Here is a 15,193-nt window from a genome sequence, read left to right as displayed (position 1 = left end):
GGATGACTGAAGAATCGACACCTTTGAATTGTGGTGTTGGCAAAGAATGTTGAATATACCACGGACTGCCAAAAGAACGAACAAATCCATCTTGGAAGGATGCTCCTTAGAAGCAAGGATGGCGAGACTACATCTTACATACTTTGGACATGTCAGGAGGGATCAGGGCCTGGCGAAGGACATCACACTTAGTAAAGTAGAGGGTCAGCGGAAAAGAGGAAGAAGACCCTCAGTGAGAAGGATTGACATAGTGGCCTCAACAATGGGCTCAAGCATATCAGTGATTGTATGGATGGCGTAGGACCAGGCAGTGTTTTGTTCTATGGTACATACGGTCACTATGAGTCGGAAGCAACTTGACGGCACCTAACAACAACAGGATTTGCTGGACTGTAAACTGAGAAAGTGCAAACCAGGATAAAGCTACTACCTTTCTGGGCCAGTGGGTTTTATTAGGCTTTTAATACACTACCCCATATATCTACATAGCTACACGCCGTAGAAATAATAACATTATATTCTACCTGTAATTTCCCTTTACCTGTAGCAGTTTGCCCCGTACATACAGGATGTCCTTTTGGCCTTGTCTTCTTCAGAACCTTGTGGAACTGAAACAGTCACCTCTGCATGTGAAGTTTCAGGGCTGGAGGGATCAGAGCCGGACTCGGGATGAGATCCTGGGACCTCAACGCGGCATGAGTTGCCTGGGGCACTCAAACTACTCTCAGAAGAGCTCGCTGCCTGGTCTTTTTTATTTGGTGTTCGTTTAGTGATGATTCTCTGTTCAGAAATCTTGTCAAGTTTCTGTATTGGCAATTCCTCTCTCTGTGTATCAGTCTTCACATCACTCACCTCCGTGCTACTTAACGCAACTGCAGAAAATGACTGCGGCGTCTCCTATAAAGCAAATGGAGCATTTTAAAAAAGAAATATATAAATTTAATCTCAAAAGATTGAAACTACAAGATTTGTGCCATACGTATATTTTAATAAAACTTTACATTTTAAAAACATCAAGATGCACATTTTAAAGTTCTTAAAAATTACCACTATTGGCTATGTTGCTAGTTTGATAACTTTAAAAAAATGTTTGCAGTTATTAGAAAATGAATTTATAGTTGTACCAAAATGTACAATCATGTCAAACATTCAGTGAAAAATAATCAAAAAGTACAAATGAAGACATGAGATAATATACTACTTGCTTTCATTTAAAAGTATTCTTTCCCAAAAATCTATAAGGCTCTTAAATGTCATGGTTTCACACTGTGTCATGCGTTTAATATGCACTATCCTTTTTTTTATCCTTATAATTTCTTGTAAGTTACCTGTAATACTTTATTTCTACCCTGCAAATATAATCATATTTTTCTATAACTGAATGATAAAATCGCTTCTCCCTCATAGAAATATTTTGCATGAAGCTATGGGATGACCAGCTCGGGGAAGAAAAAAAAAAAATTCCTTTGAAGAAGTCCGAATAAAAGTTTTAGTTTAAGCAATTAAAGATGCTTTGACCTAAGCAAGTGCTCTCATTAGCACTGCACAGCTATTTTAATTTGTACTTGCTGTTTTTAGGTGCCATTGAGTTGATTTTGACTCACAGTGACCCCGTGTGACAGAGCCCCATAGGGTTTTCTAGGCTGTAATCTCTATGGGAGCAGACTGCCAGGTTTTTCTCCCACAGAGCCACTGGGTGGGTTCGAATCTCCAACCTTTCAGTTAACAGCTAAGCACTTAATCATTGTACCACCAGGACTCCTTAATTTGTACTTACCACAATTATAAGGGGTAACAGTATTATCCTATTAAAAATGATCCCATTACTTACACTTATTGTGGAGTAGAAACATGGCTCAGAAAAACCTGAATCCTCCTGGCAGCCATCTTTAGGATGTGATGACAGGATATTAGGGACATATAAACATTCTCTCCACTTACAACTAAGGAGCCATGTTTGCTCCTTATTAGTTTTACTTAATACCAAACAACTGAAATTTCTTGAGAAGGTATTATTAGGATAACTTCCTTTGGACTAATAACTTAAGGTTTTTTGTTTTTTCCCCAAGAAAAACCGTAAATTTAAAACACTATCCAAACTAATGATCTTACAAAGTGAACCTGGGTCTTATCATGGTTCTTTTACAGTAACACATTGTTGCGGCTGTTGTGGCTGTTAACTGCTGTTGAGTTGACCCCCGACTCCTGACAGCCCCACGCTCACTGGAATGGAACGCCGCCTGGCCCTGTGCCATTCCCAGGATCAGGGGAGGGCCAGACCATTACAGTCCACATGGTTTTCACTGCGTGCCATTCCCAGGATCAGGTGAGGACCAGACCATTACGGTCCATATGGTTTTCACTGTGTGCCATTCCCAGGATCAGGGGAGGGCCAGACCATTACGGTCCACATGGTTTTCACTGTGTGCCATTCCCAGGATCAGGGGAGGACCAGACCATTACGGTCCACAGGGTTTTCACTGTGTGCCATTCCCAGGATCAGGGGAGGGCCAGACCATTACGGTCCACATGGTTTTCACTGTGTGCCATTCCCAGGATCAGGGGAGGACCAGACCATTACGGTCCACAGGGTTTTCACTGTGTGCCATTCCCAGGATCAGGGGAGGGCCAGACCATTACGGTCCACAGGGTTTTCACTGTGTGCCATTCCCAGGGTCAGGGGAGGACCAGACCATTACGGTCCACATGGTTTTCACTGGCTGATTTTCTGAGTAGACTACCAGGCCTTTCTTTCTGGCCCATCTTAGGCCGGAAGCTCCGCTGGAACCTGTTCAGCATCACAGCAACACACAAGCCTGCACTGATAGACAGGTGGCTCGGGATGGGGTGTACTGATTGGGAACTGAATCTGAATTTCCCACATGGAAGATAGGAATCCTAGCCCTGAAACACCAATGCCCCCATAGTAATAGATAACCTATGAGAAATATAACCATTTGGCTTCCTCTCGCAGCAGACCTTCAGCTGGTGGCATTCACGCCACATCCCTCTAAAACATACTCTTTGTTCCCCAGCTGTAGTGGTCTCAACTAGACCTCAACCTCACCCTCTCTTCATTATAGGACCACTGGCACATGCCAAGGACGCTGAGGTAGGAATGGGGCAATCCTGACCCACCTCCCCACTTGGCAGCCCCCACTACTGGGTCAGCTCTCACGCATTTTCTTTTTCCCTATTCAAGGTAATAATGGGACAGGTCAGCAAATTCACTGGCTAAGCAGATATCCAATGAAATGCCAGTTTCCTGCTCCTGTTCGAATCTGAAAACCCCACCGGTAATTCTATTAGAGCACCTATCTACTCTTGGTTTTAGAAAAGGAGGAAATAACTTCTCCCCACAACTGTGAGTCAGAATCAACCTGATAGCAATGGGTAGATCTTTAAATCTTCTTTCTTTTCAGTTCTTTTTGTATAAAGCCTGATTTTTTTTTAACTAAAGCAAAAACAATATATAGAATATGATTCTACTTAGTTTTTTCAAAATTCCAATATATCTGTTTCTGTACTTGTGTAAACCCAAAGTAAAAGATTTAGAAGGATACAAATCAAAATATTAGTAACAGGACTGAAGGGTGAGGCAAACCGAGACTTTCACTTTTTAATCAATATGCTTCTCAATATTCTATTTTTTAACAAGTATGTATTATTTTGCCATTTAAAAAATGCAAAACATTTAGAAAATGAAATATAAGAAATGAAACATACAGCATCATACTTTAACTCCCTCTAATGAAATATAAAGAAGGGTTTTTGAAGTCCACAAAAGGAGTACATTTAACATGTTAATTTATTCTAAAAGAGAAAAGAATGATAAAGTCACAGGTATCCATACCATGGATCAAGGGTTCTCAAATGTGTTTGAAGAGACACAAAAACTGGAATTCATAATGTTCTTTATGGAACTCCATGAACTGCTAATATACAGTAGACCCTTGGCATTCAAGAATTTAACATTTATGGCTTCAATTATTTTTAAATGAACCCCAAAATCCATTACATGCAGTAATTTGTAAGTTTGCTGAGGCATAAATTTGTACTATGCCCATTACAAAGCTTAGGAGCTACAGCACGTCACTGAACTGGCGAGTCAGGGAAGGAGAACGACTGATGGTGCTCTGTACTTGGGAGAAGGAGGGAAAAGACAGAGTTCCATATTTCACAAGCATCCACACTGAGTATTTCCTAGATTAGATTAAAATGTGAAGAACTAGAGTGGGAGGCTGGAGATTTATGAGAGAAATACCAGAATCCCCTGCACTATTTCATGCCAGAGACCTCTGGGAGCATGGAGCTGGGAGAAGAAGACCTTGGTGCTTGGAAGTGGCTCAAAAATACTATTAAGGCTATTAAAATAGTCTATTAACTTTTCCAACAAGCCTTCTGCCACTGGTTCGACCACCTGAATTTTAATGTACTACAAGGGTCAGGATAAAAACTTACACCTAGAATAAGTTCAATTAGGTAAGACCTCCCAACCCCTTCCAAGCTGTCCTTGGCAAGAACGTCTGTGCTGATAAGGTACCTTAGAAGTCCTGGTCAATTCCATTAGTATCCACATGCTAATGACTAAAAAATCATAACCTCCAGCTCCAATTTCACCCTGAGCTTCAAACTCATATTCAACCACAAGCTAGATAACTCTTCCTCAATGTTTTTTCTACTTCAAACTCAAAATGTCAAGACTAAAATCCTACCTCTATCCTCTACCATAGGTTCTGCCACTATAATTTATTCATTCATCCTACTCAGACACTGAGAAGTCTACTTTTCAATCATTCTTGCTCTCACTCAGCCCAGATCCAAGCAACAAGTCCTGTACTTTTGATGCCTAAATATTTCTCTAATCTAATACCTTCACTCCATCCTTAATGCCACTGACTTAGGTCAGGTTCCCTTTCTTTCTTGACAGGGTTAATGCCATAATCTCCTCCCTCATCTTCTATAAATCAAGGATATTATCAAGCTACTCTCCAGGAGTTTCTAACAATTAAAATAACATCTACCCGAGTACTGGGTCTAACCCATAAGAACTCAATAAACGGTTGTTGTTTTTTATTTATAGTTGTTGTTAATGGCATTATTATTTTCACTATATTACTCTTTGTTTAATAAATGCTTGTTGAACACATGGATAATTGAATGAATAGATGTTTCTGTGGGAATGACCAGAGTTGTGCTATGTTGTTGCGTGCCGTTGAATAGATTCTGACTCATAGCAAGCCAATGTGACAGAGTAGAAGTTCCCCATAGGGTTTCCTAGGCTGTAAAAAAAAAAAGAAATTTTTTTTTTTTAATGTTAAGAGATCTCCAAGTCTCTTGTCTTACGGAGCACCTGGTGGGTTAAAAACAGCCAACCCTTCAGTTAGCAGCCAAGCACTTAACCACTGCGCCACCAGGGTATTACATTTATGCCATAAATGGTACTAAATTCAAATGGCCAGTGAGGAGGAAAGGGCGTAAAATTCAAATGGCCAGTGAGAAGGAAAGGGCGTAAGACTCTGACATGGTAAACCAATACTGAGGGGCTCTGGGGGATACAGCCTTACTTAAGAGATAGCTGTGTAAGTGGAGATATATTCTTCATTGCCCCTGCTTTATTCATGAAGAAATAATGAGCAGGGCCTCAGAGCAGGCAACTATACGCAGAGAAATGCCCTACTTAACCGCCAGCTTATTCACGTCGGCAATTATTACAGCGGGGGAAGCCGCACATACAGCACAGAGGAGACAGAGCAATGGGCAGCTGATGCACTTTCCTATTTTGCATAAGTAGTCTCAGTTAGACTTCCTTCTGTCATTTATAACTGAGTTCTAATTAGATTATACAGAGGAAGTACCATTCCTCCCTCTAAAGTTAATCAATTCAAGCACCTTCACTTTTCCTTGCAAATCAGATGATTACATAACTGGGAAGGAGTTGTAGAAAGACATAAGAGAACTGATGAAAATTACAGACTATTTCAGAGCAATTATCTTCATTATCAGAAGTTACCAGAGTCAAAAATGCTTGCAGATAGTCCAGTATGGTGTGGCAGAAAAATCCATTATAGCCAAGATGAGAAGACCTGGCTTTGAGGCCCAAGGTCACTAGGTATGTATCCTTGAAGCTCAGTTTCCTGTGAGGTGCTGAATGAGGGTATCAGACTATATCGGATATTCTCAACTTTGCATATTAAAATTGGGGTAGTTTATTTAAAATAATACTGATGCCCAGGCCCCACCCCAAGACCAAGTGAATCAGAATCTGAGGGCTGAGGGGAAAATGTCTTCTGCCCCTTTTCTTCACCTCCTTTCTTATACCTCCCCAGGAGAAAGAGAACGATTTTTCCCAAATCTCTTCTGCAAACATGACCAAATTATTCTCAGTTCTTTATAACTGGCAGTCTCCTGCCATTAGACTAGATTGGTGGACCCAGCCTCTTGTTTTCTCTCACTTTGAGCTTCCACTCCTGCTCTGCATTGTACTCATCCCCTCTGAACTACCTTCTCGACTGTTAAGATTAAAATTGGGTGGGGATGGAGGGTAGGATTTGGGAAGGTCTTAAATTTTTTTTTTTTAACTTGAGTCTTCTTCAGTCTAAGTCATGTTCTCTGACCTACCTTTACCAAAAAGCCCTTGATGAAGGGTTATGACACCTTGAGCCTTGTGTCTCCCATGCTCAGAAACCCTAAGGGGAAGAGGAGCAACTGGCCAAGTAGAGCTCAGATGTTTCTGGGGCCTGGCTGTAATACTCCCCTGATGTCATCAAATTCTCACAATTATTTCAAGTATCTGGGATTCATTTACTGCTCATCTCTACAATCTGTCAAATAATAAGGTGTTTCTTAAAGTTTTATTCATGATTATCTCACTGTATGGGTTGAGATAAAGGTAGTAAAACATGTATACACCAGGTTTTCATCTGAAAAAAAATTTTTCCTTTTCTCAAAAAAAAGGGAGAGCAAGATCACACTGATATGTTCAGAGTTGAGAGTAGAGCATATTTAGGCTCAAATTTTATTTTAAATCAAATTTTATTTTGAGTTTTATAGCCAATGTACACCTTGTTTTCATTTATTAAACATGACTCCACAAGTAAGCAAAGGAATTGAGCCTACACCAACTGGACCCCATTTCTCTACCTGGAAGATAGGATCCTGAGAAGATGGTTCTCATGGGAGAGAGGCAGGAATGAGTGGAGTACTGTAAAAGATTGTACCCTTGGGATAGCAGCTGCCACTTCAATCATTCCAGCACCAAAATCCTCACAACTGGAGAAAAGATTGAAGTTGTCAGGGATTTCCTTTTACTTGGATCCACAATCAACACCCATGGAAGCAGCGGTCAAGAAATCAAAAGATGCATTGCATTGGGCAAATCTGTTGCAAAAGACCTCTTTAAGTGTTAAAAAAGAAAAAGAAAAAAAGCAAAGATGTGACCTTGAAGACTAAGGTGCATCTGACCCAGGCAACAATGTTTTCAATCACCTCATATGCATGTGAAAGCTGGACAATGAATAAAGAAGAGAGAAGAATTGATACCTTTGAATTATGGTGTTGGTGTAAGAATATTGAACATACCATGGGCTGCCAAAAGAACAAACAAGTCTGTCTTGGAAAAAGTACAGCCAGGATGCTCCTTAGAAGCAAGAATGTCAAGAATGTATCTCACATACTTTGGACATGTTATCAGGAGGGATCAGTCTGTGGAGAAGGACATCATGCTTCGCATAGTAGAGGGTCAGTGGAAAAGAGAAAGACCCTCAATGAGATGGATTGACACAGTGGCTGCAACAATGGGCTCGAGCATAACAATATGTGGCTAGTGCAGAACCAGGCAGCATTTTGTTCTCTTGTACACAGAGTTCCTATGAGTCAGAATGGACTCGACAGCACCTAAACAACAACAATGACAAAGTTCGTGCTACTCTAAAATCAATCCTACTCCTTTGGCTCTCCCTGAGACTAAGAAGATGGGGACCTAGAGAACTCAGTCATGGTCCACAAGCATCATTAAGATGGTCATCTTAAGCCACATCTTTCCTAAGAAGAAGAATGCCTGACCTTTCTCCCCTGGGGGCAGAGGTGGGGTGGGTGTCAGACAACTGGGGTACCACTTCTGTATTTCTCTCTCTTTTTTAATACATTCAATAAATAGGCCTTGAAGAAAAAAAAAAAAAAAACTACCCAGTGTTAAAGAATGCATAATTTGGCCAAATCATTCTAGTGAGTTAGCAAAAACTGAAAGAGAAAAGAGGAAGGCTATAAATCCTGAAGTTAGCACAGAAGTGATCCTGCAAGAGGCTATTAAGCACTACTCCATCATTTGTTCTTTTCTTCATACTTAGCAATAAAAAGGTGGTTACATACGGTCTGAGAATGACCAATGGAATAGAAGAAACCAGATTTTACAAGAAGAAAGAGGAAATGAAATCAGAATGGAGGTATCAAATTGTGGCCACAGTTGAATGGTTTCTCTTTGTTTTTTCAAACAACTCTAAATTAAATACCTTTGTTTTTCACAACTCAAGTACTATTTAAAGATTAGTTCAATAACGCAAAAAATTTGGGGCTACTTATATATCTTCATAAACTCAATAGGAAAAACTAGTTTGGGTTTCCCCTTGCTGTCTATAGCACATAATTAATTCCTATGTAGATCACCTTACAAAGAAAAGAAATGATCAAATAAAGAATTCTAAAAATCACCTTGGATGAAATACTGGATTCTTCCTGATCAACATTTTTGCACTTTTTTCCTGGGTCTTGCTCTGCTGATGTGCTCTCTGAATTTCGTGATGAAATTAATCGCTTTCTTCCTTGCTGTGTTACGCTTACTTGTGTTTTACCTTTGCAGATTTCTTCTTTTTCATATTCCTGGATTACACCATTACCTTAAACACACACAAATATACAACATACCACACACAGAAAGAAAAAAAGGAAATTATCTCCTGTATTTTTAAATGTCAATAATCCACATTAAAAGAAAAAAGGATAAAAAAGCAAGTAAAATTAAAGTTCCGTTTATATTAATACCAACTTGAAAACACTTATTTGTAAATCTCACAAAGTATTACTCAGCACAGTGGCCAAGATCTCCAGCCCTGGAGTCAGCCAGGCCAAGATTCCACTGTGGGCTCTACTCCTTTACTGTTTCCTGTCACCTCTCTGAGCTTTGGTTTCCTCATCTAGAAAATTATAATAATTCATGGAGTTATTAGAAGTAAATGAGGTAAGATATATAAACTGTCTAGCAGAGTATCTTGCATATTTAGATGTTATGTATGGCTGCTTTCCAGAATCCCTGGTGGCACAGTGGTTAAAGCATTTGGCTGCTAACCAAAAGGTCGGCAGTTGGAAACCACCAGGCACTCCAGGGGAGAAAGATGTGGCAGTCTGTTCCTGTAAAGATCTACAACCTTGGAAACCCTATGGGGCAGTTCTGTTCTGCCCTGTAGGGTCACTATGGGGTCTCTATGAGTTGGAATCCACTCCACGGCAGTGGGTTTCATTTGTTGGTATGGCTGCTTTCACACTACAAAGGCAGAGCTGGGTAGCCGTGAGAGACATCACATGGCCTACAAAGCCTAAAATACTCTCTGACTCCTTACAAAAGAAGTTTGTTAACCCCTGCTCATCTCTGTTCTAGGGAATACTCAAGTGACCTGAAATAACACTCCTTTAAGTTTAGGAAAGGCATACTAATAGGATACTGTCTGTATTATCAAAGGGGAAAATCAACAGAAACATAATTAAAATATTTATCTATAGAAACTTATGAATAAACTACTCCAATAACTGAAAATTGCCTAGAATATTTAAATATTCATCATGAAACTAAATTATGAAGCATTTCATATTATTTTAGAAACTGTCAGAAGTAGGACTGAATAGAAGTGTACAGCTTGGTGCAGGAAATGACCAACAGCTACAGCAGTTACGCATTAGTCAAACCAAGAGAAAATAATGAAGAATGGCATTGCTTACTGTGCTAAGAATCATAAAACATAAACTAAGTTAGGATATGGCTTCTGCCAAAATGGTAATTTATCATATTCTAAGTTTCAAGTATCACATACATAAAATGCAACACACATATTTATACACACAGACACAATATGTATGTTTTATATACTGTGTGTACATATTTGAAATGTTCAATTCTTTAAAATTCTAAATCCCCTACTACGAACATTCCTTCTAGGAATCAGAGCTAGTTTCTTTTTGCATAGAAGAAGCCATTTTAACACTGTTGCTAAACTCTTATTCACAAAAAGTATACAAAGTAAATGGCTTAACTGGCTCAGTCTTTCTGTGCGGTTGTCTTAGTCATCTAGCGCTGCCATAACAAATACCACAAGTGGATAGCTTTAACAAAGAGAAGTTTATTCTCTCATAGTCTAGTAGGTTACAAGTCCAAATTCAGGGTGTTGGCTCCAGGGGAAGAATCTCTCTGTCAGCTCTGGAAGAAGGTCCTTGTCCTCGGTCTTCCATGGTCGAGGAGCTTCTCAGGCACAAGGACCCCGTCTCCAAAGGACGTGCTCTGCTCCTGGTGCTGCTTTCTTGGTGGTATGAGGTCCCCAACTCTCTGCTTTCTTCCCTTTCCCCTCTTGAAAGATAAGAGGTGGTGCAGGCCACACCCCAGGGAAAAACCCTTTACCTTGGATCAGGGAGGTGACCTGAGTGAGGGTGGTGTTACAATCCCACCCTAATCCTTTCAACATAAAATCACAATCACAAAATGGAGGACAACCATACAATACTGGGGATCATGGCCTAACCAAGTTGATATGCACATTTTTGGGGGGACATAATTCAATCCATGACAGTGGTATATCAAGTTATTTTTCTAAATCTAAGGGAGGCACAGTTAAATGGTGGAAATATAAAATGAATTAACTAGTAATACAAGTCGGTTTTATTTTTAACTATTATTAATTGCATTTACTTGTATGAACTGTTACATTAATACTATATGAATGATAGCTTAACTATATGCATATAATATCATTAAATATCTATCTATCCAATCTTACCCTCCAAAGGAGCCATTCCTAACAGCTATATTAACAATTTGATGTGTGTGCTTCTCAACTTTTTCCTGTTTAAGCAAACATACTTAACAAACATGTATATGTAAACACACACAGAGCTAAAAAGTATAAATGCTATTATTTCTGTAGGATAAACACCTAGGATTAGAATTCTAAATCAAAGTATATCATAGGTTTAAAAATTGAAGAGATATTGTCATGTTACTTAAAAAAGTTATCCCAGTTTATACTTCCACCAACAATATTCAGTAACACTCATTTCTCTAGTACTGAATATTGTCAGTGGTTTACATTTTGATGAGTTTTATGCACAAACAACAGTATCTGGTTGTTTGAATTTACATTCCCTATCTGACAGTACATGATATCTGACATGGTCGCTATGAGTCGGAATCGACTCGACAGCACTGGGTTTTGGGTTATCTGACAGTACAGTCATAGATTTCTTGGCTATTTGTACTCATTCTTCTGTAGTCTGTCAACATACATTGCCCAAAATTTCTACTGAGTTTTTACCTTCTTCTTGTTACTAGATAGACAATTTTTTTAAAACCTTTTTATACGTGCAGCAGGTACTATCTTCCAGTCTATTTTTTGCCAGTCTGCTATTTGGCTCTGACTTTGTTTATAGTGTCTTTTTAATATAAACATTTGTTTCATTTTTAACTATATAAATCCATCAAATTTTCCCTTATGGCTTCTGGGTGCCCTATCATCTTAAGAAAGCCTCCCAGAAGTAATAAAAAAAATTTTTTCCCTGTAGTTTCTTCAAGTGCCTTAATAATTTTAATTTTTACATTAAGTTTATGAATTCAATGGGAATTTATTTCTGATTATGGTATGAGGTAATGCTCTAATATTATTTTCTTCCAAAAGGATAGCTAACTTTTCTAATATCATTTATTAAATGGTGCATTCTTTCCCCATCAATTTGAACTAATAAATACTAGCCATATTAGCTGGTCTTCTTTGTAGGCGTATGGATGTTATCCTATCACTGACAGTGTTCTACTTCAGGACAGATCTTGAAATGCTCTTTTTGATGATGAATGTGATACCACTCCTCTTCAAGTTATCATTCCCAACATAGCAGACCCTATGATTGTCCGTTTGTCAGCGTGCTGTACTGTCTTGGCTTGTGTGTTGCAGTGATGCTGGAAGCTATGCAACTGGTATTTCAAACAAGAGCAGGGTCACCCATGGTGGGCAGGTTTCAGCAGAGCTTCCAGACAAAGACAGACTAGGAAGACAGACCTGGCAATCTACTTCTAAAAAACCTGGCCAGTGAAAACCTTACGAAGAACAGTAGAACATTCTCTGATATAGTGCCAGAAGGTGAGCCACCTAAGTTGGAAGGCACTCAAAAGATGATTGGGGAAGAGGTGCCTCCTTAAAGTAGAGTTAACCTTAGAGTCAAGCTTTCAGGACCTTCATTTGCTGATGTGGCACTACTCAAAAACAGAAAAAAAATAGCTGTAAACATCCATTAATAATTGGAACGTGGAATGTACAAAGTACGAATCTAGGAAAATTGGAAGTTGTCAAAATGAAATGTAACACCTGAAGATGGATATCCTAGGCATTAGTGAGCTGTGAGGGGTATATGGGGGCTGATTATATACACTTTTTATTTTTGAAATCTTTCACAAAAAAATTTAAATGACAGTGTTCACATTTGAGAAGTCTGTCTATTCTCCTACATAGTCAGTTTTTTTTTGAAGTAGAAAACCTTTAAAAAATACTTTGGTACCATAGCTCTATTTATTACTATTTCTAACACTGAATGTCCAGGTCTATTACTAAAATTCTCAAAAAAAGTAGTACTATATAACAGAACTAACAAGGCTTTAAAACTATTTACATGTTCATTTGACCAACTTTTACATGTGTATATATAGACACACACACATATATATGTAAAGAGATACCCATCATTTCCTTTCTGACCACACCCTCTTAGAAAACCTTGATCTGGGCGGGGGGGGGGGGGTCTGGCTCAAAATAGGCCAGGCTGACTCTCTTACTGAAAATTTGGAATTGAGAGACCCAGTGACACAGTGGCAGTGAAGGCGTAAGGACGATAGAGTAGGGCTGGTGTCAGAAGTGAGGCAAGCCAAAGCCACAATGTCACAGGTGAGCAGAAAGGAGCAGCCTTTGCAAGGAAGGGAGAGAAACAGAGATGTATTCAGAGAAGGGAAGAAGGGAGGAGCTGCCTGATAGCTCCATTTCCTGTAAGACCTGATTATACTTCCTATACTTGGGTTTGGAAAGCAACCCTCACTGAACTCATGAACTCCCTTTAATTAAACTAGCTTAAGTAGATTTTTATTACCTCCAAATACATAAAATGTTGCCTAAATAAGAAGTCATAGTGAACATTTTAAATATCTTCAACCAGTGGGAACACCCACATGAGACATAAATCACTGCAAGATATGCAGAGGCCACATCCTCTTTGAATCCCCCAGCACGTAACACTGTGTGCCTGGCACTTTTTATTTAATTAAATTAATTTAAAAACTCTTATTGACCTGGAGGGGTCTGGCTCAAAATGGGCCAGGCTGACTCTCATCTGTGCTGGCCGGCCTTTTAGCTTACCTACGACACCAACGGGTTTGTTTGAAAATCTGTATTAATATCAGAAGTCTAGCATTACAGACTGCAGTTAGTTAAATAGTATTTCCCCAAAATTCAAGTTCACCTGGAATGTCAGCACGTGACCTTATTTGGAAATATGATCTTTGCAGATGTAATTAGTTAAGATGAAGCCATACTGGATGAGAAACTGATGAGCGGGCCCTAAATTCAATTACTGCTATCCCTATAAGAAGAGTAGAGGACACAGAGAGATATACCCAGGGAAGAAGGCCATGTGACATCAGAGCCAGAGACTGGAGTGATACAGCTATATGCTAAGGAATGCCAAGGCCTGCCAAAGCTAGAAGAGGCAAGACAGGATTCTTCCCTAGATCCTTCAGAGGGAACCTGGCCTTGAAGACACCTTGGTTTTCAACATCTGGCCTCCAGTCTGTGAGAAAATTAATTTCTGATGTTTTAACCCACCAACTTTGTGGTAATTTGTTACAGCAGCCCTAAGAAACTAACAGGTTTCCAAGGAGCTGCTGGTGGATTCGAACTGCTGGCCTTTTGGTTAGCAGACAAACACTTATCCACTGAGCCACCAGAGCTCCAAGAGACGAAAAGAGTATGTTAAATTAAAAAAAAAAAAAAAAAAAATGAGCAAGATGGTGTTTCATTAATGGCATAAAATAGCTTATGTTTAAAAATTCAACTTTATGTACACATCTAAAAAAGTTTTAGGCTAAATTATACAGTTATCTAACCACTATTCTATCTGCATTTGTTCAGAGAAACTCTGAAATTCTATCTAATGTTTTCTTGAAATTCTTAGCCTTAGCAAAAACAAAAACTTACCTCCACTGTTGACTGGTGTTGAAAGGGTTTGGTCACTTAGGTTTTCTTTTAACATCCAAGCTGGAAGAATTCTTTTCCTCTGGGCAAGATTCGGCTGCTGTTTACTGAAGTCTCCACTTTCCTCTACAACAGACTAAAAATGCACCTATTTATTAATTACTAAAAATAATCATTTATCCTTAAATTTCTAAAATTATTTACTTTGCAGAAAATTACCATTAAAAAATCCATCTGCAACTATGATGAATTGGGTTAGTCAAATTTCTCAAAGAAAGAAATATATTATTTTTATTAATTGAAGTATTAGACTAGTCCCTAGAGCTTTACTTAAAAACAGAAAATGCAAGTCAAAGCTAGCAATTTTGTCCTGATATTATGTCTAATTCCCGTTGTCTTTCCTCTCCTCAAAATAACTTAAGGAACATGTTAAAAATGGATGGCATCTTTAATTTCTCACCCTGCTCTTTGTAGTCATAGTTGGGGTGTTGGCTATTTCCGTGCTTTTTTCCAGCTGTGGGGCACTACTTTTTCCATCAGGCAAATGAATCAAGGGGGTTTTTGATGTCTCATCCAACACATTATCTTCTTCAAGCATTTGACTGTTTCTATAAAATAAAAATTATTTTATTAATCATTTAAATTAAATTTAAAACACTTTTGCTGCCTAACAATGTCATTATCAGTATGATTCTCCCGAGTAC

At 38.9% G+C, this 15,193-nt stretch overlaps 1 protein-coding gene across 6 annotated transcripts in view; it reads right to left on the bottom strand.

Moving 5' to 3' along the window:
• Positions 1-15,193, bottom strand: part of APLF (aprataxin and PNKP like factor) — a 130,719-nt gene that overhangs the window by 47,532 nt on the left and 67,994 nt on the right. For all 6 annotated transcript variants that reach the window (XM_064268671.1, XM_064268668.1, XM_064268672.1 and 3 more), the window contains 4 exons: positions 14,950-15,097; positions 14,493-14,625; positions 8,710-8,894; positions 542-897 (listed from right to left, as the gene is read on the bottom strand). In XM_064268671.1, coding sequence (XP_064124741.1) covers positions 542-897; positions 8,710-8,894; positions 14,493-14,625; positions 14,950-15,097 — 822 coding nt within the window. The remainder of the gene's footprint in view (positions 1-541; positions 898-8,709; positions 8,895-14,492; positions 14,626-14,949; positions 15,098-15,193) is intronic.

This window comes from Loxodonta africana, chromosome 15 (genome assembly GCF_030014295.1).
Source record: "Loxodonta africana isolate mLoxAfr1 chromosome 15, mLoxAfr1.hap2, whole genome shotgun sequence".
In the NCBI taxonomy this organism is placed as follows: Eukaryota; Metazoa; Chordata; class Mammalia; order Proboscidea; family Elephantidae; genus Loxodonta; species Loxodonta africana.
Note: the sequence above shows the minus strand (reverse complement) of the source record. Positions and strands in the feature narration are given on the sequence as shown.